Source organism: Drosophila virilis, chromosome 5, assembly GCF_030788295.1.
Source record: "Drosophila virilis strain 15010-1051.87 chromosome 5, Dvir_AGI_RSII-ME, whole genome shotgun sequence".
In the NCBI taxonomy this organism is placed as follows: domain Eukaryota; kingdom Metazoa; phylum Arthropoda; class Insecta; order Diptera; family Drosophilidae; genus Drosophila; species Drosophila virilis.
This window is the reverse complement of record NC_091547.1, coordinates 12,489,399-12,510,062: the sequence shown is the minus strand read 5'-3', so window position 1 is coordinate 12,510,062 and position 20,664 is coordinate 12,489,399. Positions and strand designations below refer to the sequence as shown.

The 20,664-nt window shown below is 44.6% G+C and overlaps 4 protein-coding genes across 6 annotated transcripts; 2 read left to right on the top strand and 2 right to left on the bottom strand.

Moving 5' to 3' along the window:
• Positions 1-97: 97 nt before the first annotated feature.
• Positions 98-5,705, bottom strand: LOC6627217 (putative uncharacterized protein DDB_G0281733). 3 transcript variants are annotated; one of them, XM_015173777.3, is made up of 3 exons: positions 5,183-5,703; positions 812-5,114; positions 98-759 (listed from the first exon to the last, which is right to left on the bottom strand). In XM_015173777.3, the coding sequence occupies exons 1-3, from the start codon at positions 5,528-5,530 to the stop codon at positions 209-211; spliced, it is 5,202 nt and encodes a 1,733-aa protein (XP_015029263.1). In that variant the 5' UTR covers positions 5,531-5,703; the 3' UTR covers positions 98-208. The 3 variants fall into 3 exon arrangements, with proteins under 3 accessions (XP_015029263.1, XP_015029265.1, XP_015029264.1); XM_015173779.3 differs by having other exon boundaries at positions 569-751; XM_015173778.3 differs by lacking the exon at positions 98-759 and having other exon boundaries at positions 1,987-2,180; positions 2,246-5,114; positions 5,183-5,705.
• Positions 5,706-5,990: 285 nt separating this feature from the next.
• Positions 5,991-11,741, top strand: Khc (kinesin heavy chain). The gene is made up of 4 exons (XM_002050179.4): positions 5,991-6,736; positions 8,530-8,989; positions 9,054-10,936; positions 11,009-11,741. The coding sequence occupies exons 1-4, from the start codon at positions 6,590-6,592 to the stop codon at positions 11,456-11,458; spliced, it is 2,940 nt and encodes a 979-aa protein (XP_002050215.1). The 5' UTR covers positions 5,991-6,589; the 3' UTR covers positions 11,459-11,741.
• csul (protein arginine N-methyltransferase 5) lies at positions 11,679-14,033 on the bottom strand. The gene is made up of 6 exons (XM_002050180.4): positions 13,602-14,033; positions 13,096-13,540; positions 12,874-13,039; positions 12,643-12,805; positions 12,074-12,585; positions 11,679-12,012 (listed from the first exon to the last, which is right to left on the bottom strand). The coding sequence occupies exons 1-6, from the start codon at positions 13,975-13,977 to the stop codon at positions 11,860-11,862; spliced, it is 1,815 nt and encodes a 604-aa protein (XP_002050216.1). The 5' UTR covers positions 13,978-14,033; the 3' UTR covers positions 11,679-11,859.
• A 90-nt stretch (positions 14,034-14,123) lies between these two features.
• fidipidine (coiled-coil domain-containing protein 93) lies at positions 14,124-16,848 on the top strand. Its single transcript, XM_002050181.4, has 8 exons — positions 14,124-14,292; positions 14,354-14,562; positions 14,622-14,751; positions 14,817-14,954; positions 15,020-15,178; positions 15,240-15,598; positions 15,652-15,765; positions 15,821-16,848. Exons 1-8 carry the CDS (start codon positions 14,209-14,211, stop codon positions 16,395-16,397), a joined length of 1,770 nt encoding a protein of 589 aa, XP_002050217.1. The 5' UTR covers positions 14,124-14,208; the 3' UTR covers positions 16,398-16,848.
• Positions 16,849-20,664: the final 3,816 nt, after the last annotated feature.

Here is a 20,664-nt window from a genome sequence, read left to right as displayed (position 1 = left end):
TCATATCGCACTGAAGCGTAACGCCCCTTCAGGTAAGCAGGGTGCTTTTTTCAAAGCTACTTTGGCATGCTTCCGTACAATAAAATGCAATTGAGGGTTTTTAGTTGGTGTAAGACATTTTATGGTGCTATGGATTGTATGGATGATGTGTGAAGAAACTGGAGCTATGGTTAGATTGGTTTGGCATAGGTAGTCAGTGACTAGGTGATTATTTTGGCATGGGCCGCATTGCTTTTGGATATCTTTCAACTGCCCGATGTTGTCGCTCGTAATTCTCTACTTCGAAGTCCTTCACGCTGAGCGAATACTTCGACGGACGAAAGCCCGGAACCGGTGCATGCAACACAATGACGTCTCGTTTCGAAGCATTGAAATTTAATTTCAGAAACGGATTACTTGCAAAGCGATCAGCAGGATGTCTACCATTTCGCCGTTCGATATAGTTGTTTCGTACTGCATAGCATTTCGGATGCCGTTCTTCAGTTTCTGGAATTGGGTAATATTCGTCTTCCTTAGTCGGCGCATTATATGATATGTGATTGTTCAGTATGTCTATTGTCTTCTCTGCCAAAGTTGGCGGCACACGGAATGAGCACAGTATAGCCAAACCATCGCGTGTTTGCGATTTATTTACATGCTTAGGATTGACCTTTTTGTATACCTCATAGCCGACATTCTGATGATTGCTGACATTAATGTGTATCTCATCCTGCATTTCGTACACGTACTGGCGTGCTTGGCCGCCGAGGGCCTGGAATTCTAGGTAATGCCACCGATCAGATTGCAAGAGTTTAATAATTTATGAACTTACTGTTTAGGCCGTCGTCGTCGATTTTGTTTTGACGCTTGCTAAGCAAACGTGGCTTAGCTCCCACGGGCGACTGTGACCTTTGTTTCAATTGTTCGTTCTTTGCCACAGGACTTGCAGGACTTGCAGCCTTAGCATTTTTCGATTTATTGAATACGGGTGGCTTGCATGAGCAGATTTTTCCTATTTTTTTGGCTCCTTTATTAGCTGGCTTGGCCTTAGCGGACGGACCACTACTTTCAGTTTCTTTTGAGATTGCATTTTTTTCTTCATTCGATTTTCTCTCTCTTTGCTTTTCTGTTTCCAAGGAATCTTCAGAGCAATTGCATTTCTTTCGATTGCTTCTATCAGTCAATGTCATGTCAATGTCCGTCTCAACGGCCGCCTCGCAAAGACAAGGAGCCCGTATAGGTGCCTCTGGCTCTGGTGCTTCCTTTGCGAGTTCAAGTTTCTCTGCATCGTCTTCGCTTGTTGGGCACTCACAATCAAGCATTACCTCCTCCTCATTTTTTAGGTCTTCCTGATCGGTAAGGGGCTTTTCAGGTATAATTTCCGGCTCGTACTTTTCAGGTGGATACTCTATATCTCGATTAACCGAATCTGGCTGATTTTCTGGATAGGCGCAGTCCACATTATCTTTATAGGGCTCTGTATTGTCACCATAACGAGCTATCTGATTTTCTGGACAGTCCACTTCATCTTTATAGGATTCCTCCTTAGGAGGAGCTGTCTGATTTTCTGGACAGTGGCAGTCTAGATCACCTTTATAAGGTTCCTCCTTAGAAGGAGCTGTCTGATTTTCTGGACAGGCGCAGTCTAGATCATTTTTATATGGACCCTTCTTGCGATTTGCTGGACAGGTGCAGTTTGGATTACATTGAAAGGGTTCCCTCGTGAGATTTGCCGGACAATGGCAATCTTGATCATCATTATAGGTTTCCTTTTTATAAGGAGCTATCTCATTTGCTAGACAGGGGCAGTCTAGATCATCTTTATAGGGTTCCTTCTTACGATTTGCTATACATTTGCAGTCTACATCACATTTAAAGGTTTGTTTCTTGCGGTTATATTGATCTGGCAGATTTGCTGGACAGAGACAGGGATCATAGTGCTCTTGTTGATTTGCAGGTTCATTATTCTTATCTTTGTTAAAATCAGCGTCCATCCTTCTCTTGTTCTCCTGGTAGGTCTGATCCTTATCGCGGTTATACTCTTGCCTTCCTTGGTAGCCATCTTGACGGGCCTGGCTTTCTGGACAGTTACAGTCCTCATCATTTTTATCCGATCTTCTTCCACGGGCATCCTGGATGTTCTGGTATTTAGGACAAATAGGACCCATGTCGGGATCTCGTCCGTCGAAATTTGTGTTGTTCTGGTAATTTGCAGGACATTCATTGTAATCCTGTTCAGATTGGTATTTTGATATAGGATCCTTACCACGATTATACTCATCGTCTCGTCTGGTCTGGTATTTATCTGGTACATATTCCTTATCGCGGTCGTAACTTTGCCTTCCACCATAGTTTTCTTGTGGATATTCACTGTTCATATTGCGGTTAGGATTGTCGGTGGGTTTTTCATAATCTTCCTGACCATTCTGATCTTTTACAGATAAACGGTCCTTTTCACGATTATATTCATCGTCCGTAGTCCCTTCTACGTAGTCATCCCTGTCGGTATCGTAATTTGCGGGATACTCATTGTTTTTTTGACTGTTTCGTGTACTTCTAACCGATGCGCACGTTGCGTTACAACTATCTTTACAAAGATTATTGGGTTCGTATCGATTGTAGCCCTGTTCATCCTTTCTAGATCGTTCTTGTTTTTCGATGCTTTGCCGGTTTGATCTATATTTGGAGCTGTTTCGCGAAATATACCCTTCATCGGCGCGTTGAGATTGCCTTTGCGAAGGCTCCACCGGATCCGTTTCGGGATAATAGGACTGACTACCACGCCTAGATAGTTCTCCTTTATCGCGGCTTTGCCGATTTGATCTACTTTTAGAAACATCTGGCGAAGTCAATTCTTCAACGCCACGTTGAGATGGCTTTCGCGAAGACACTACCGGATCAGTTTCGGGATAATAGTCCTGACTGTTATGCTTTGACCTATATGATTTATCGCGGCTTTGTCGATTTGAATTATTTCTCGAATCATCGATCCGTTGAGATTGTCTTCTCGGAGGCTCCAACGGATCAGTCACGTAGTCCTGGTCATCATTTCCGGACCTTTCTCCTTTTACGCGGCTTTGCCGATTTGATCTATTTTTAGAAGCATCTGGCAAAGTGTAGCCTTCATCGCCCCGCTGAGATTGCCTTTGCGGAGGCACCACCGGAACACCATCTGAATAATATTCCTGACTATTATGCCTTGATCTTTCTGTTTTATCGCGGCTTTGCCGATTTGATCTATTTTTAGAACTATCTGGCGAAGTGTAGCCATCATCGCCCCGCTGAGATTGCCTTCGCGAAGACTCTGCCGGATTAGACTCGGGATAATAGTCCGGATTATCATTCCTAGATCTCCCTTGTTTTTCGAGGCTTTGCCGATTTGATCTATTTCTAGAACCATCTGGCAAAGTGTACTCTTCATCGCCCCGTTGAGATTGCTTTCGCGGAGACACTATCGGATCAGTCTCGGGATAATAGGCCTGACTATCATGCCTAGATCTTTCTCCTTTATCGCGACTTTGACGATTTGATCTACTTTTAGAAACATCTGGCGAAGAATACCCTTCATCGCCCCGTTGAGATTGCCTTCGCGAAGACACTATCGGATCAGTCTCGGGATACTGGTCCTGATCGGGTTTATTTCGTGACATACTTCTTAGTGATTGTAATCTTGATTGTTTTCCTGGGCTGTCTTCATCGGGTGGTTCTGGGTAATTTTGATATGCTCTTGATTTTTGGCTAGACTCCAACGGACCTCTTTCATCTTCACGACCTCGGCGCGATGGTCTTTCGGAGCTCCCTCTAAAGTCATCACTTCTTTGCCGATTTCTGTTTTCTGGGCCCTCTCTAAGCCCATCGTCATCATATTCGTTCTGTCTTCCCGAAGGGCACATTATCATATTCTCCTTGGGCGATTTACTTAATCTACCTCTGTTATTTGTACAGACCATCCTTTTGGGAGACCGTATTTGTTCGAACGATGGTCGATTGGACACCGCTCTAGACCCAGCTGCAGATGCAACCCTTGAAGTTCGCTTTGATTCAAGTCTTGACGATGCGATTGGCATATCCCTTCTTGTGTCTTCCATGTTGTAACACGTGCCATCAGTGCAAATAAGATCATGGTCGTTTTCGTCATACACCCTGCCACTTCTAAGGGGACAGCTATCATCATCGCAAGACTTTCGAGGGGGTGATGAAGGCACATACATTTCAGATTCTGGCTCTGGGTCTGATAATATTGGCTCCGGTGCCTGTTTGGAAGTGGGTTCATTGTACTCGGGTTGCTCATTTGGAAAGGCATTTGGACAACAGGTGCAAACTCCTTCACCTTGATATGTTGGTTGTGTGCTCATTTGCTGAATAAATGGAAATGTGGCGGGGGCGTTAAAACTGTTATTCCCTGCATATTTGTAGTTTTGATTCTTAGAGTCGTTTGAACTGCGACCAACATCTCGTGAGCTTCTACCACTGCGATAGTCATTCTCCCTGCCATCACTCATTCTATGGTGCAGTTTTTGGCTTCTAGAATCATTATTTCTCTGCCAGTCATCCGTGTCGTAATATGTGTCAGTTCCATGTGAGTGCCTTGATTTGTTTCTATATCTTCCGGTCAAAACCTTTTTTCTAGGCGGACCGCGAGCTCTGGACCCATACGAATCGACATATATATTGTTATCGTCATCAAACGTATTTGTAGTGGCACCCATGTCTGGCCTATATGCAGCTGGACTTTGATTACAGCTACGTCTCTCATTTCCACTGCTGACACTATAGTTGCTGTTGCGGTTTTGTTCTTTCTGATAGGATGACTTCCACTGTCTCCCATCATAATCGTCATCTTCATGGTCATGATATGAATTTGATGCGGATATCCATCGATCGTTACCAGAAGCTACTCGGATTGGAAGCTGATTAGTTCGTATATCATGTGGAGGCAAAGGCAGTTGTAACGATTGCTCTTTGTCTGAGGAGACAAGCGGTTGCAGCACAGAGCTTGTAATGCCATCTTCGTTCGATACGGAAGTGATCTGAAAATCAACTTTTTCGCTGCGGATACTGTTCTCGCTGCTGCTCAGCAGAAATGCATCCTCAACGAGGCAGTTGATTTGTTTGCTGCTGACCTGAGTCTTTGACTGTAATGCAGAAATAATATTATATTTTTGTAAATCCTCTTGGGCGCTTATGCAATTATATAACATACCTCAATGGCTTTAACACTAACACTGTGCTCCATCGCTTCTTTCAAAAACTCCAGATCTGCAAAGTAAGATTGTCGAGGAACATAGTGGTATCCTCCCAGTTTGCTACGTTTAATGGCTAATAGTTCTGTAGCATAGTAATAACGAAGCGATAAAATCTGCAATTTGATCTGATCCACGGTTAGCTTGTTCTTAAAAAATTGTGCTATGCGTAACCAGGCTCTCTCCTTCAACGCCAAATTCTTAAATCCCGATGATTTTGGATTCCAAAGACAATCATTGGCGCGATAAAGACGAATAAGTTTGTATGTGCCATTTATGTCGCTTTTACGCTTTCGATTGGAGCCCATGTTTTTGCCAAATAAGAACTTCGTAAGCTAACCAACCTTTACCAGCAATCTACCATAACATAGTGCCTTCTTAGGCTATGGGTACTGGTCTATTACGTATTGTACAATTTCAAATTAATTTTGTATGCCAAATGTAAAATGTTGTTAACGCTTCAAAAACAAATATATGTATGGGGAAAATAAACGAAAGTTTGGCAATTAATTCAAAATCGAGTGTTGGAAAAGTGCTGAAAACCAACCGATAACGATACTTGCCGAAATACATTCACTTAACGAAACAGCTTTAATAAAAAGTGTGCTTTACTATCTTACTTAGATCATTACTTAATTATGCAGACAGCGTTCATAAGCGTATTATAAATAGTGTTCTTTAAATAACACACAAATATCTACATATATCGAGCACTGTCAACACTTTAGCTGCCAGGCTGTGCAATCTATCGAACACATATCGGTTTTCCGCCACAATCTATCGACCATCTATCCAACAAATATTTTTTTATTCAACGTGATATTGAACCTAAAAAATACAATTTAAGTGGAACAAATTTAAAGGCACAACGCATGAGAGTGCATTTAACAGGCTGCAAAACATTCCGGGCCAATAAACAAGCGAACTTTATTAAAATACGGCCCATTGCAGTAACAGTAGAAGTAGAAATAACAACAACCTTTGCATCCGATTGATTGTGATTGTGACTGGTGTCTGGTATAACCACAAAAATTTTCTCTGCATTTCGAGCCCCAATTTCGCTGGGAGAACGAGCACTTCGAAAAACCGAAGAGCGGCGGGACGGTACAACAAAGTCACAATCAGTGCTTGGTGGCTTCGTCATCGTCGTTTTATTTGTTCGAATGTTAATTTTTGTAATTACATCGAATTTTAACACTGAACATCAAAGTTGAAGTAATACCAACTATAATATAACATTGCGACAATTGTATGCGAGATTAAGCTCCAAGTAAAATAAACTTGGCTGAATAAGCATTAGCTGCTGTTGATATTGCAACAACAACAAGAATTGTACAAAAGTGTGTGGGTGACGGAACTGCATTAAAATGTCTGCGGAACGCGAAATACCCGCTGAGGACAGTATCAAAGTCGTCTGTCGTTTTCGGCCGCTCAATGACAGCGAAGAAAGGGCCGGCTCAAAGTTTGTTGTCAAGTTTCCAAATAATGCGGAGGAGAATTGCATATCCATAGCGGTAATTAAACAATATATATCCAATCAGATTAAACGATGCATGCACACATACATAAGTACACATATACACACATATTTCTGCGTGCCGTTGCGGTTCTGTGGCGGTGACGTCATACCGAACATTGTCTAACATTAGCGCAGTACATTAGCCTTTCCTTACCGCCACAATTACACAAACACACACACACACACACACACACACAAATACATGTAGTACAACTGAGTGAAAGAGAGTAGCAATTATATACATATCTACGTACGTATGTGTGTATTATAACTAATTAGCGATCCAATTTTTGCGCGTGTCTTTAGCAATTTTGGATTTTGTTGCCAAATAACTTTAAAATTGTTACTACACTTGCCACATTGGGGCAAAAACAGAAGTCGTTCAATTGATTTTTCGCGCATAGTGGCAACCTGGCCTTTATGTCGTTGCATGTGTGTGTAACCAGAGCCACCCACTCGTGTTTGCCGGGCATGTTTTTTTTTTATATTTGCATTGCTATTTGACTTGATATGGCAATATATGCACATTCTACCTGTCTACCAATACGCCCAACTTCAGCTTCACCTCTACCAACATAGACCTAGGTATGTACTCTATTTGTGTGTGTGTGTGTGTGTGTGCGTGTATGTTCAGTAAGCTTTGGCCCCAAAACAAAACATCGCCCTCGAATGTTGCTGCTTGCCACCAGCTGCTGCCCGTTAAATGAGTCATGCACGCAAGCCCGCAAAAAAACTGTAAATAATAATGTAGCAAGAACAACATGAATATGCATGTTTTGGTTAAAGATATTTGGATTTTAGTGAATATTATTAATGGCCCAAAAGTTCAGCTGTCTACCATTGTGTCCGCCATGATAAAGTTAGTTGCACACAATATACATATATCTAAATGTTAATAAATATATGTATGTATATGTATGTGTGTGTGTATACCCTTGCTTAGCGAAGCGGCATAAGCAGCTTGTCGAATATTCTCATATATATATACCCTTTTATTGTAGCTTCGATTGTTAGTCAATGACCGATAAAGCTTGTTACATGTGCTGTTAATATTGTCAACCCATCAAATGCCTACAACAAAGTTTCGCTTTATACACATTTAACATTTTATAGCTTTTGTTTATTACTCTGCATTTCCCGGTATATATTTGTTTAGACATGAACTAAGTGGAATCGGGTTACATGCGAAAGTTGGGTGGATTTAAAATGGAATTGCAGTTCTTAATTAACAGCTGTGAATAGTCCGCAAGCAATGCTGGAAATATAAAGCAATGTAAATAGATAGACAGACAACTACAGAATTTTAAAATTCAAAATATCAACTTAAAAGTAAATCAGTTTCTTATATTCTGATAACCATTAGATCTATGTCACTGCTGCTGCTCTCTAAGCTCCTTGGCGGGAGATTCATTTGATCGCAGCTTACAGGGTATTTTGCGGTCGACTACTTCCGGGGCAATACTTACCTATTATTCATATCAGCTCGTACTGTTGCTCTCTTTTAGCTCTTTCTTTTATTACTGCTCGTTATTCATTTATTTCAAGTTCCACTCATTTGCTGTGCTTCTGCCTCTTGATGCTTCTGCTCATCTTATAATTACGAGCCGTTTCGCGGTGATGCGTTGAAAATTATTTGAAAGCTGTTTTGTGGATAGAAAGGAGGGGATTGGGGTTGCTGACACATAGACACATGTTGTGGCCGGCATGAAGACACAAGACAGCAGACGCAAGACACGAAAAATATTTTCACTTTACTACAAAATTAGTCGTTGTTTTTTTATTTTTTAGGGCAAGGTATATCTGTTCGACAAAGTCTTTAAGCCGAATGCGTCGCAGGAGAAGGTGTACAATGAGGCGGCCAAATCGATTGTCACGGACGTGCTGGCTGGCTACAATGGAACGATATTCGCCTATGGTCAGACATCCTCCGGCAAGACGCATACAATGGAGGGCGTCATTGGCGATTCGGTGAAACAGGGTATAATTCCGCGCATTGTGAACGACATTTTCAATCACATTTACGCGATGGAAGAGAATCTAGAGTTTCACATTAAGGTTTCGTACTATGAAATCTATATGGACAAGATCAGAGATTTGCTCGATGTATCCAAGGTGAATTTGAGCGTGCACGAGGACAAGAATCGTGTACCCTTTGTCAAGGGTGCCACGGAGCGTTTTGTCTCCTCGCCCGAGGACGTCTTTGAGGTGATCGAAGAGGGCAAATCCAATCGTCACATTGCCGTGACAAGTAAGTAGAGATAATATGATAATCTAAAGCAAGAGGTAAATTCAATTAATTGAATCTCTCATAGACATGAATGAACATTCATCGCGTTCCCACTCGGTGTTCCTTATTAATGTAAAGCAGGAGAATCTGGAGAATCAAAAAAAGCTTTCCGGCAAGCTGTATCTGGTGGATTTGGCTGGTTCCGAAAAGGTATCGAAAACAGGTGCCGAGGGCACAGTCCTGGATGAGGCAAAGAACATTAACAAGTCGCTATCGGCGCTGGGCAATGTCATTTCGGCGCTGGCGGATGGCAACAAAACGCACATACCGTATCGTGACTCAAAGCTGACGCGTATCCTGCAAGAGTCACTCGGCGGCAACGCACGCACAACGATTGTCATCTGCTGCTCACCGGCCAGCTTTAACGAGTCGGAGACGAAATCTACGCTGGACTTTGGTCGGCGCGCCAAGACAGTGAAGAATGTTGTGTGTGTCAACGAGGAGCTTACCGCCGAGGAGTGGAAGCGTCGCTACGAAAAGGAGAAGGAGAAGAATGCACGGCTCAAGGGCAAGGTGGAGAAGCTGGAGTTAGAGCTGGCGCGTTGGCGTGCCGGTGAAACGGTCAAAGCGGAGGAGCAAATCAACATGGAGGATCTCATGGAGGCCAGCACGCCAAATCTCGAAGTGGAGGCGGCTGCGCAAGCTGCTGGTGCCGCAGCAGCGGCGGCAGCTCAACGCACTGCCATTGCCAACATGTCCGCCTCGGTGGCAGCTGATGAGCGAGCGCGATTGGCCACGGAATGCGAGCGCCTCTATCAGCAGCTGGATGATAAGGATGAGGAAATCAATCAGCAGAGCCAGTTTGCGGAGCAGCTGAAGGAGCAGGTCATGGAGCAGGAGGAACTTATTGCGAATGCGCGACGTGAATACGAGGCGCTGCAATCAGAAATGGCGCGCATACAGCAGGAGAACGAATCGGCCAAGGAGGAGGTCAAGGAGGTGCTGCAGGCTCTCGAGGAGCTGGCCGTTAACTACGACCAGAAGTCGCAGGAGATCGACAACAAGAACAAGGACATCGATGCCCTCAACGAAGAACTGCAGCAGAACAAAACTCAATTCAATTCCACCTCGACGGAGCTGCAGCAGCTGAAGGACATGTCAACGCACCAAAAGAAACGAATCACTGAAATGCTGACTAATCTGCTGCGCGATCTAGGCGAGGTTGGCCAGGCCATAGCGCCCGGCGATTCCGCAATCGATCTCAAGATGAGTGCCCTGGCGGGCACCGACGCCGCCAAAGTGGAGGAGGACTTTACAATGGCACGTCTGTATATCAGCAAAATGAAGACGGAGGCAAAGAACATTGCGCAGCGTTGCGCCAACATGGAGACACAGCAGGTGGACTCCAACAAAAAGATATCCGAGTACGAAAAGGATCTGGGCGAGTATCGTTTGCTCATCTCGCAGCACGAGGCGCGCATGAAGTCGCTGCAGGAGTCGATGCGCGAGGCCGAGAACAAGAAGCGTAATTTGGAGGAGCAGATCGATTCGCTGCGCGAAGAGTGCGCCAAACTGAAGGCAGCCGAGCATGTGTCCGCGGTGAATGCCGAGGAGAAGCAGCGTGCCGAGGAGTTGCGTTCCATGTTCGACTCCCAGATGGATGAGCTGCGCGAGGCGCACACTAAACAGGTGTCGGAGCTACGCGACGAGATTACCGCCAAGCAGCACGAAATGAATGAGATGAAGGATGTGCATCAGAAGCTGTTGCTGGCGCATCAACAGATGACCGTCGACTACGAGAAGCTTAAGCAGGACGAGGCAGACAAATCAAACAAATTGCAGGACATTATACTAACCAACGAGCGTCGCGAACAGGCGCGAAAGGACCTCAAGGGTCTGGAGGACACAGTCGCCAAGGAGCTGCAAACGTTGCACAATCTGCGCAAACTCTTCGTACAGGATCTGCAGGTAGGAATTCATCCCGTATATCATATTTATTCATGCACTCCAACTTTTTTTTGTATTACCTGCCGCACGTAGCAACGCATTCGCAAGAATGTGGTGAACGAGGAGAGCGAAGAAGATGGCGGCTCGCTGGCGCAGAAGCAGAAGATCTCCTTCCTGGAGAACAATCTGGATCAGCTGACCAAGGTGCACAAGCAGTTGGTGCGCGACAACGCCGACCTGCGATGTGAGCTACCAAAGCTGGAGAAGCGTTTGCGCACAACAATGGAGCGCGTCAAGGCGCTGGAAACGGCGCTCAAAGAGGCCAAGGAGGGCGCGATGCGAGATCGCAAGCGTTATCAGTACGAGGTGGATCGCATCAAGGAGGCGGTGCGACAAAAGCATCTGGGCCGACGAGGACCCCAGGCACAAATTGCCAAGCCCATACGGGCTGGCCAGGGTGCTATTGCAATTCGCGGCGGCGGCGGCAGTGGCGGTGCCGCCGGCGGTGCTACAATGGCTCAGGTCAGCGCTGTTAACTCCTAAATCGCCGCCCAGTTCAGTACAGTTTCAGTTTAGCTCCGCTTTAACCTATTTAACCATAAAATAATTGCCTTCGCTTAAAGAATGTCGTTTTGCGATCATGTGCAGCGCTTTATATATAAATATAAATAATTAAATAAATGAGAGGAAAGTAAAAAAGAGGAAATTATTAACTAAATTTTACAACAACAAGAAACCCCACAGATATTTAAGGACACATAAATAAGTTTAAGCATATTTATAAACTTTTCAAATATAAACTTAAATAAAAGTCGCAGACAATTTATGTTAGTCTTGTTCTTTTTTGTTGTTTGGTTTTGTTTTCTGTTACAGTTGTCCAATAAAGATATTGTTCCCCCGTTGTTAATAATCCCCCATTTGTTGTATATTGCCGTTAGTTTAGTTTATAGACGCATATTGTAGCCCATGCCACCCACATTATGGCGCTCGCATTCAGCAGGCTCGCACACTTGCCACTCATACCAGACCTTCTCCGGGTCGACGCAGCGCCAAAACTTGATGGAAATTTTTTCGCCCGCCTTGATAGTACGCGGTTGCTGCAGAGTTTAGAGATATCATTTAGTACAATTAAAACCTGGTTTAGCAGCTCGGACCTACCGTTGGAAAGAACATTGGAAACCAGGAGAACATGCCCTGCGTGTGCGTCAGAGGATTAATGCTTAAAATTATATTCTTATACAGCACAGTATCAAAGTAACCGCCAATGCCGTGTAGCACACAGTCCTTCTGAGCTGTAAAGGACAGCTGTTTGTGACGCGTATTATCAATATCTTTAGCCCGATTCGGATGCGTAAATTCAAACAGCGCCTGAGGCTGATCAATGTGGTAAATGTTCTTGAGCAGCACCACGTAGCCACAGTTGAACGCAGGCACAGTGGAAGTCAGCTGGCAGACATTATTATGCAGAACAGCTGACATAAGTGGATTAATATACGATGTCGATTTACAGGGTATGCTTATGCCGTTTGACTTGAGCAGTTTCAAGGCGCCGTCGAGACACTCGGGCGACAGCTCGTTGTCGCCAAAGGAGCCGAGCAACTCGGAGACAAGCACGTCCGCCAATTCAGGAGGCGAGAAGTCACGCATGTCCTTGGAGAATATGTGAACATCTGCAATAGCAAATTAGCTGAGTGTATGATATGAGGGTTATTGAGCGCAATCTACACCTTTTTTCGACCAAAGGGTCTTGACCATATTGGAAAGTGTACGTATGGCACTGGGATTCTTTTCAATGATATAGACGCGCACTTTGCGTTTTGTAATCTCTGCAGCATTAAATACGGCACGCGCCAAAGGACCACGTCCACCGCCCAAGACCATGATGACCGTCTGCAAGAGGAAAGCATATTCATATAAAGGTTAATCTATTTTTGGTATATGTTAATTCCTTTTCTTACCAGCTTTCGCTTGGCCTCATCGTCGCTAACACGATCCTGCAGCACCTGCTGTATGGCCTCCTGGTAAAGCTTATACTTGACGGGATCTGTCTCAAAAATTTCATAGGTGTACGTATCCAGATTATCACACAGTGGCTGCAACGGTATCTCCAACATGTTCTCATAGCTTAAATAAATAAATATTAAAGTACATTCAGAAGCAGTCGATGAAATGGCACCCACTTGTTGAGGGTGTGCGTGTCGCAATGATCGTTGATCAGCTTCTTGACATATTCCGCATACTGGGAAATAGCATTATCATTGGCATTTGTGGAGACTATAATGTTGGCGCGCACGGAGATGAAGTGGCCCACAATGGCCTGCCACTCCTTGTGCAGCACATAGTAATTGGAGCGGTTCAGCACAAATAAGCTGGATGGAATAATAATGGCCTCGATGGGTTCGCCAAGCCAACGGCGCACGGTCTCACGGCTGGGACGATCCGAGTCGCTAAGCTCGAGCACAACTTTCACCTTGCCGTTGTGCTTAACGGCAAAGCGCAGTTCGTTCCACCAGCTCCAGGGATCAACCTGTTGGGCCTCTTCAATGTCTTTTTCAGTTGCATCCTTGCGGTGCTCAAAGGTGGCCACTTCGGGATTAGTAATGGGCACATGTATAAACCAGTTGCCTAAAACAACAAAACATTTAATTCATGTTATATATCATATAATTGATAGCGTGACACAAACCTTTCGTCCTCGTCTTGATTATTTCGGCCAAATTGTCATTTTTTGGCCCTCTTAGACGTACCATTAAGCTGCCATTATTCTGCAAGTGCTCTGCCCAGGTGATGTCGCGCAGCAGCATAGCTTTCGAATACTCACGTAGCTTGGCATTGGGTGAATCCACATCCACGTCGGACACTGTGAAAATCACTTTGGAGTTCCAATCAACGGCATTTAGCACGGTTGCCGGATAGGTTGGATCCGTTTCAAATGGATCCATGGGCAGCATATTTGCATTAATCGATGTGGCGACCACATTGTAGTTATTCGCATGGGCTTTTTGTATTAATTTCGATATGCTGCTAATGCCTTCCTGATGTAGACAAACGTAGTAATTCATTTTAATCAATCAAAAAGCGTGTGCCGGCTTCGGTGTGCACACATCGAAAAGAAAGGTAAATAAGCAAGGTATCGATACCAACGATTGTCGCGCTCTGTTACAGTGTGTACACACTTATAAATTCTTAACGTAATTGATAGTCGTATCGTGTGTGTGGTCGTTAGTTAGCAATGGCCATTTTAGTTTCGTCGGCTTTTATTTATTTATAATAGTATGTAATTATTGTTGTACATGGCTAATCGCGATGTTTTCTCCAAGATCTTGCCCAATGTTAAGTTGGCAACGCGCTACGATGCAGAAGGGCGCGAAATCCAGGTGGGTTGCCTTAATTTGTGCATGTAAACAAAAGCTATAAATTGAGTTTGGTTTTGTGCAGGTGGAACGCCGTGAGGACACGGATGCTGCCGCCAAGGAGCTGGACACATTTGATATGCTCGTAGCTGCCGGCTACTATCGAGCACGTATCAAGGGCCTATCTGCCTTCGACAAAGTTGTGGGCGGCATGACCTGGTGCATTGAATGCTGCGACTATGATGTGGATGTCGACTTGCTCTTCCATGAGAACTTAACAATTGGCCAAAAGATGTAAACGCAAATATATCCTATACGTGAGCATATTGTAAATAATTGAATTCCGTTTTCAGAGCGCTTGTAGAGAAAATTGTTGCTGTTCTGATAGACATGAAATGTCCCCATAGCTTGGAACCGCATCAAGTGCAGGGCCTGGAGTTTCTGGCCATACATCCCGTTATCCAGTGGCTTGTTAAGACCTCAGTAAGTTCCGATTCTCTAAAGAGTTTGCCCATCTCAAATTATCAAATTAATACACATATTTGCAGGTTGAAAATCGAGAAGAACGCGGGCAACGCTTGAAGAGATTTGCCATTGGTCAGTTTCACCATGACTATCAGTATAAAAGCGACAAGGATAATCTCACAAAAATACGCTACGCCGCTGTAAACATTAAAGCTATTCAGGTAAGTCAGGTTTTCTTTAACTTACACATAAGCAAAAGGTTATAAATTTGTTAAATCCTTTGCAGGAGCTGTACAGTCCCAAAAGACAGTTTGAGCGCCAGGACGCTAGTTGCGACGATGATGCTTTACGCGTGCGTTTAACGTTATTAGAATACGGCGATGCGGGCCCAGCGGCTAGGCAAAGCATGGAGCAGCAGTTGGGATCTAACACAGCGGAAATTGAGGTGAGTTTACCGTAGGTAATTTATATGTTAAAGTTATTGTAATCTTACAATTCAACTGCAGCCTGATCTGGAGAGGAAGCTGCAGCAGCTCACTGTTACAAAGGAGCCCTCACCGGCGCCGCTAAAGCGTATCGATTTGGATCCCGTCGCTCGCAGTGCTCTGCAGCAGCATTATGCTGAATTCAAGCTGGAAATGGAAACGGATGCACAGGAGCTGAAGTCGCAAAATCAACAGAAACGCTTGGAGGCAGCTAAGATAGCGCTGGAGCACAAGATAAAACGTTACGGCAAAGAAAACGAGCAACTGGCAGTGTCTTTTGAGGCGCAAAAACAACAAACCGAACAACAAGAGCAAAAGCTACAAACGCTCAAAGCAGAGCTGGACTCGTACAAGCAAACAGAGGCGAATGCAGAGCCTGCGTAAGTGTTTGGTTAACTGTGGTGCTATCAAAGTTTAATTATATGGCTTTCAGTTTGTTGGAAAAGGTGCGGGGACTTCTGCAGCAGCACGACGAGCTGAAAAAGAGCGAGGCGGAATTTAAGGAAAGTTGCCGCACGGATCTGGCCAATTTGCAGCAGCAAATCGAGTAAGAATGTTTCAGCTCTAATTGGCATGATTAATTTAACAATATTTACTTGAAGCGAACTGGAGACGTTTAATGCACAAGATGCGGAGGCACAGGCCGCTGCCATAGCAAACGAGCAGCAGCGTTTGCAGGAGCTGCGTTTGCATCTCGCAAAGCGCAATCGCGGCATTGTAGCCATTGAGCGCAAACTGGACGCAATACCCGATCGCACAGAGCTGGCCCAGTACCAGCGACGCTTCCACGAGCTGTACAACGAGATGAGTGCCAAACATCTAGAAACTAAGCAATATTATACACTCTACAATACACTTAACGACAAGAAACGCTACCTGGAGAAGGAGCTGTCGCTGCTCAACTCCATTTGCGAGGCCTACAACGAGGGCATGCTCAGTCCGCACGGACGCGAGGATTTCATAAAACAATTCGAGACCATTGTGGACGGTGTGAAGAGTGCCCAGGACAAGGTGCGCCACAAATACAACGAGGAGCGCATGCGCCGGGATGAGCTGAACGAAGAGCTGCTCAGTCTGCTCGAGCTACAGCGACAGTATGCGGCCGCTGTCAAGCAGCTCACCCGGGAGTGCCAACGTTGCGATCAGCTTCAACAGCATCTGAAGTCAATTAAAAAGTAACCGAACAAAACGCATACGCTATTCCAATCATAATATAGTACATTCAAATTATGTTTAATCAACGCCGAGATATAACTCATTAAGTTGCGGCAATTTTTATTTGGAGCATTGAAGTTATATATGATATACATATATTATACAATATTCTCAATTATCCACTGCCACGGTCTAAAGCCTATGCACGAATTATTCTTCATAACTGTTTCCATGCGCCAATATTAGCCCATTTTTAGTGTGTTTTGTAAAAGTTTCAATAATTATAGTGTGTTGCTTTGCCCGACTGTAATTTATAGCTACTAATTAAAGAAATATTAATATTTCGCGCAGTGCTTGCCTGTGAAACCCAAAAAAACAGCGGCTGAGGTAGCAAATAAGAATATAATGCAATATTTTAAACTTCTGCATAATAAGTCGAGCAACTCTCGCAATTGATTAAAATATGTGAACTCAATTGGCGTGCAGTAATTGATGTTTGCTGCGGCTTGAGCTGATTGGGGCAGGAATTATGTGGATAAGCTGTTGGTTGTGCCATGACAAATGTGGTGGCCAGTATGCTATGCTATGCACATAATGCTGTCGATATGAAGTACGCCCCAGTGCCGCGCATTTGTCAAGCTTAAGTTTAACCTTTTGACAGCAGAAAATGGAGCTGAAGAGTGTGGAGAGCATGCCCTGTATCGTATTTCACAGAGGGTCTTATATTTGTGTATTTATGGAATAACTGGCGCTCCGTTGCCTGGGCAAGTGCAGTTTATATTCATAAAGTAGATAAGGCATCTGGCATACGCCAAATATTTGCATATTCGCAATGGCGCGATGGGGTTTATTTTTACTTTTGCATTCTAATTAAAATGCAGGCCGCTTAGCTGCAGCTGCAATCGCAATCAGAGCCTTTTCAGTGGGGCATCAGCTGCTCAGCTGCCTGCCATCCTGTCTGCTGTTAATTAATGTCCTTGCCTCTTAACATTCAAGCTGAGAGCCGAGCAATTGCAATTAAATTTCAATGCGGCAATCAATTCAATTCAACAAGTTGCATCCCCGTCCCTCATTTGGCCAGGTAGCTAAAGCCTGACATTGAGATGCTTGGCTACCAACAGCCAGCCGCAGGGTCCAAGTGTCCAACTCTGAATGCTTTATGGTGAACCTTAACCCACTTTGATAGCATTTTTTAACATATGACAAATATTTAACCTTGGGGTGTGCCATTGGCAGCTTCTAAACACAATGTGTGTGTGTGTGTGTGTTCGTGTGTGATAATGAGCTTTTCAATGAGCAGCAAATGCTTAGTTCTGCGTTAACACACACATACACACACACATGCGACACATACGCTCATAAAGCCAACCATGCATTACATTCGCACTTGCTGGGCGTAGGGGGTGGTGGGGTGGTGGGGGAGGGGGTTGTGGGTGCCATCACTTACTGGCGAATTGTGCGGGGCACCGCCTGACTCCACGCATTTCCTTATTTGTATTTGCGTTGGCATTCTATCCCATGTGTACCCAGACGCACACACTGGCAAATTCGCCTTTTGCCTTTTGCCTTTTGCACGGCACAGGACAAAAGCTCGCATGCACACACAAAGGCGTGCGCCTTGACAAAAGTCAATCAACATATTTGCTCCATTGGAGGGAGTACGCCAAGCGTATAATCGATTCGAAATGTGTTTGAATAACAAATTACTCAAATTGTGAATTGTGCGAAAGTCCATTGTATCTACGCACACACACAACCTCACACTCGCACTCACACATATGCACACACATATGAGCACGCGGCTTTCACGTTCATATTGCATGCTTTTAGGCGCGCCGTAGAAATTAAATTTATGCACAGCTTGCATCTGGCGCTACACATTTTGTGGCATGTCTTCGTCATCTGGTGGCACGTCTGTCTGTCTAACCACTTGTTGGTATTGGCTTCTGGGTTGGTGACTGAACTTCACTTGAACTATTTGAACTCTCAGACAATGTACATGTGAGCATTGGATTATCCTTGTGTCTTTGCGAAGCTACCAAAAAAAAAAAAAAAAAAAAAACAAAATAAAAATAAAGGAGACCAAACAGCAATAATCAAACACGTACAAAACTGCAGGCAGCAGCTTGTTAAAATAGAACTCAAGCAACAACGGCAGGTACAAATACTGAACTTGAACTCAAAAGTATGCTTCGAGAGTAAATGTCAAACGCAGCGTCAGGCAATTAATGTGTGCCTTCTAGAACATTTCTTATATGTTGATTAAGAAAAGGTATGCCAACTAATTAAGCTACTGTCTTACCAAATAAACCCTAAGCGAACTGCACTTGGCCAGGTTTAAATCAAACCAAATGAATTGTGCGTGAGCATCGGCTGGTTTGGACAGGGCCTAGACATGGTCGTAGACCGACATTAATCAAGTACAGGCATGTTGTCGCCCAGCTTCTTTATCTGTGTGTACTTGTATTTTTGTGTTTGATGCTATGCTTTGATTTCAGCAATTTGTCAATGTGTCAGGCAAATCGCGCTGTAGGCGGGTTAATAAACCAGGCTCAGTACAACATTTAAACATCAATTTAATTAATTTATGTAGCCATTTGGCACGCTGCCTGGCAACAGCTGCCAGACTAGTGGCAACACTGGTCGCTCGCCAGCATCCCAGCGAACGGAATAATAGAAATGAAGGGCAAGCAACAGGTTACATTACGCGCGCGAAAGCTCTCACACAAAAAGCTTGCAAGGCATGAATGAAAAGCACGCACACACACACACACACACACACGCACGCAGGCATGCACAAGCTGCTCTCGACGCGTCTGCTATCGGCTCTGTTCGGCTGCTGCTGCTGCTGCTGCTGCGGGCGCTGCTGCTTCTGCTGCTGCTGTTGGTTGGTGTTTGCATTCGCATTTGGTTCTGTGTTCTCCCACGGGCGCTCATTGCGCCGTTAGCCAGGCATGCGAACGTACACGGCGCGCAACATCTCTGCAGCCGCTGTTCCGTTATTCTCCCGCTGGCAGTCTCGTCCTGTTACGCGTTTACGCCATTTTGGTTTTTTGTGTGGAGCGCGCGTGATTTTGTTTCGCATCAGCAACAGCATCAGCATTTGAATTTTTATTCAATTAAAGTGCAAAAATCATCGCCATTTTCATGCAGCAACTGTTAATGGCCAGCCCCCCCCCTCTCTCTCTCCCTCTCTCACTCTCTCACAGAGTGTATTTGTGTGCGTGTGTTTGGGTGTTTGTGAAAAAATGCGCCGCTCAAAAATACATATTCAAATTTAATTTGAAATTACTGCACGCATTTAAATAATTGTGATGCCAGCACAAGTGTAAAAAAGTGAAAAATTCAAATACTGAGAGGCAACAACAACAACAAAAAGCGGCAAAATATAAAAAGAGGCACCCGCGCAGCCACAGCAGCCAATGTAGCCACATCTAATAGGATTACGCGCTGCCCGACAGTTTGCCGGATTAATAAAACAACTCAAATAGGAACCTGCCTGCGAAAGGTAAGCCCCTGTCGTCACAGCCGCACTTCACATCCTGCCCGTGCTGCAACAGGCGCTCTGATCCTGCGTTAAGTGTCCTTACGCTCATTCCCAACCAGGCAACCAGGCAACCAGGCAACCAGGCAACTAGCGTGATTTGAATGACCAGCTCGGCACTTGCTGGGCCCCATATGCAGTGTGGACAGGCGTAATTGTTAACTATAAGCACACATATTAATATCTAACTTGGTGCCATATTAATTGGCATCCGCTAACTGTTTGGAGGGGGGGGGGGGGGGGAGGCGTTTGTGTGGGGCGTGTCGCAGGTATCGGCAGTAAACTCCATAAACAACGCATTTTATTAAACCGAAACCCCGAATCCATTTGCGTTATTGCGTTTACGTGCACGAATGCTAATTGAAGCCAGTTCACCTTTACGGTGTAAGAGCAGCAGGAAAATATAGATATAACTCTATATATATATATATACAGATATATACTCCATATATAAATAGAGATTAGATAAGTCGTCGATTGCCTTTCATCGTCGCTTTAAGCTCATGAAATTATTAGCGCATTCTGCTAAACTTTATGCAAAAATGAATATTCATAATGAGCGGCACGCAGTCGGGGACGGGGGTCGGACGCGTTGGTGAGTACACACATTTTGATGTGTGCTCGAAGCATGAAAGCAAATTACGCACAAAATAATTGACATTAGCATATTTTGTGCTCCCAACTCCAGAAGCCAGCACCTACGGCACCTGCGCCTGCAGACAGCGTCTCAGTCCTTGTTTTGATGCG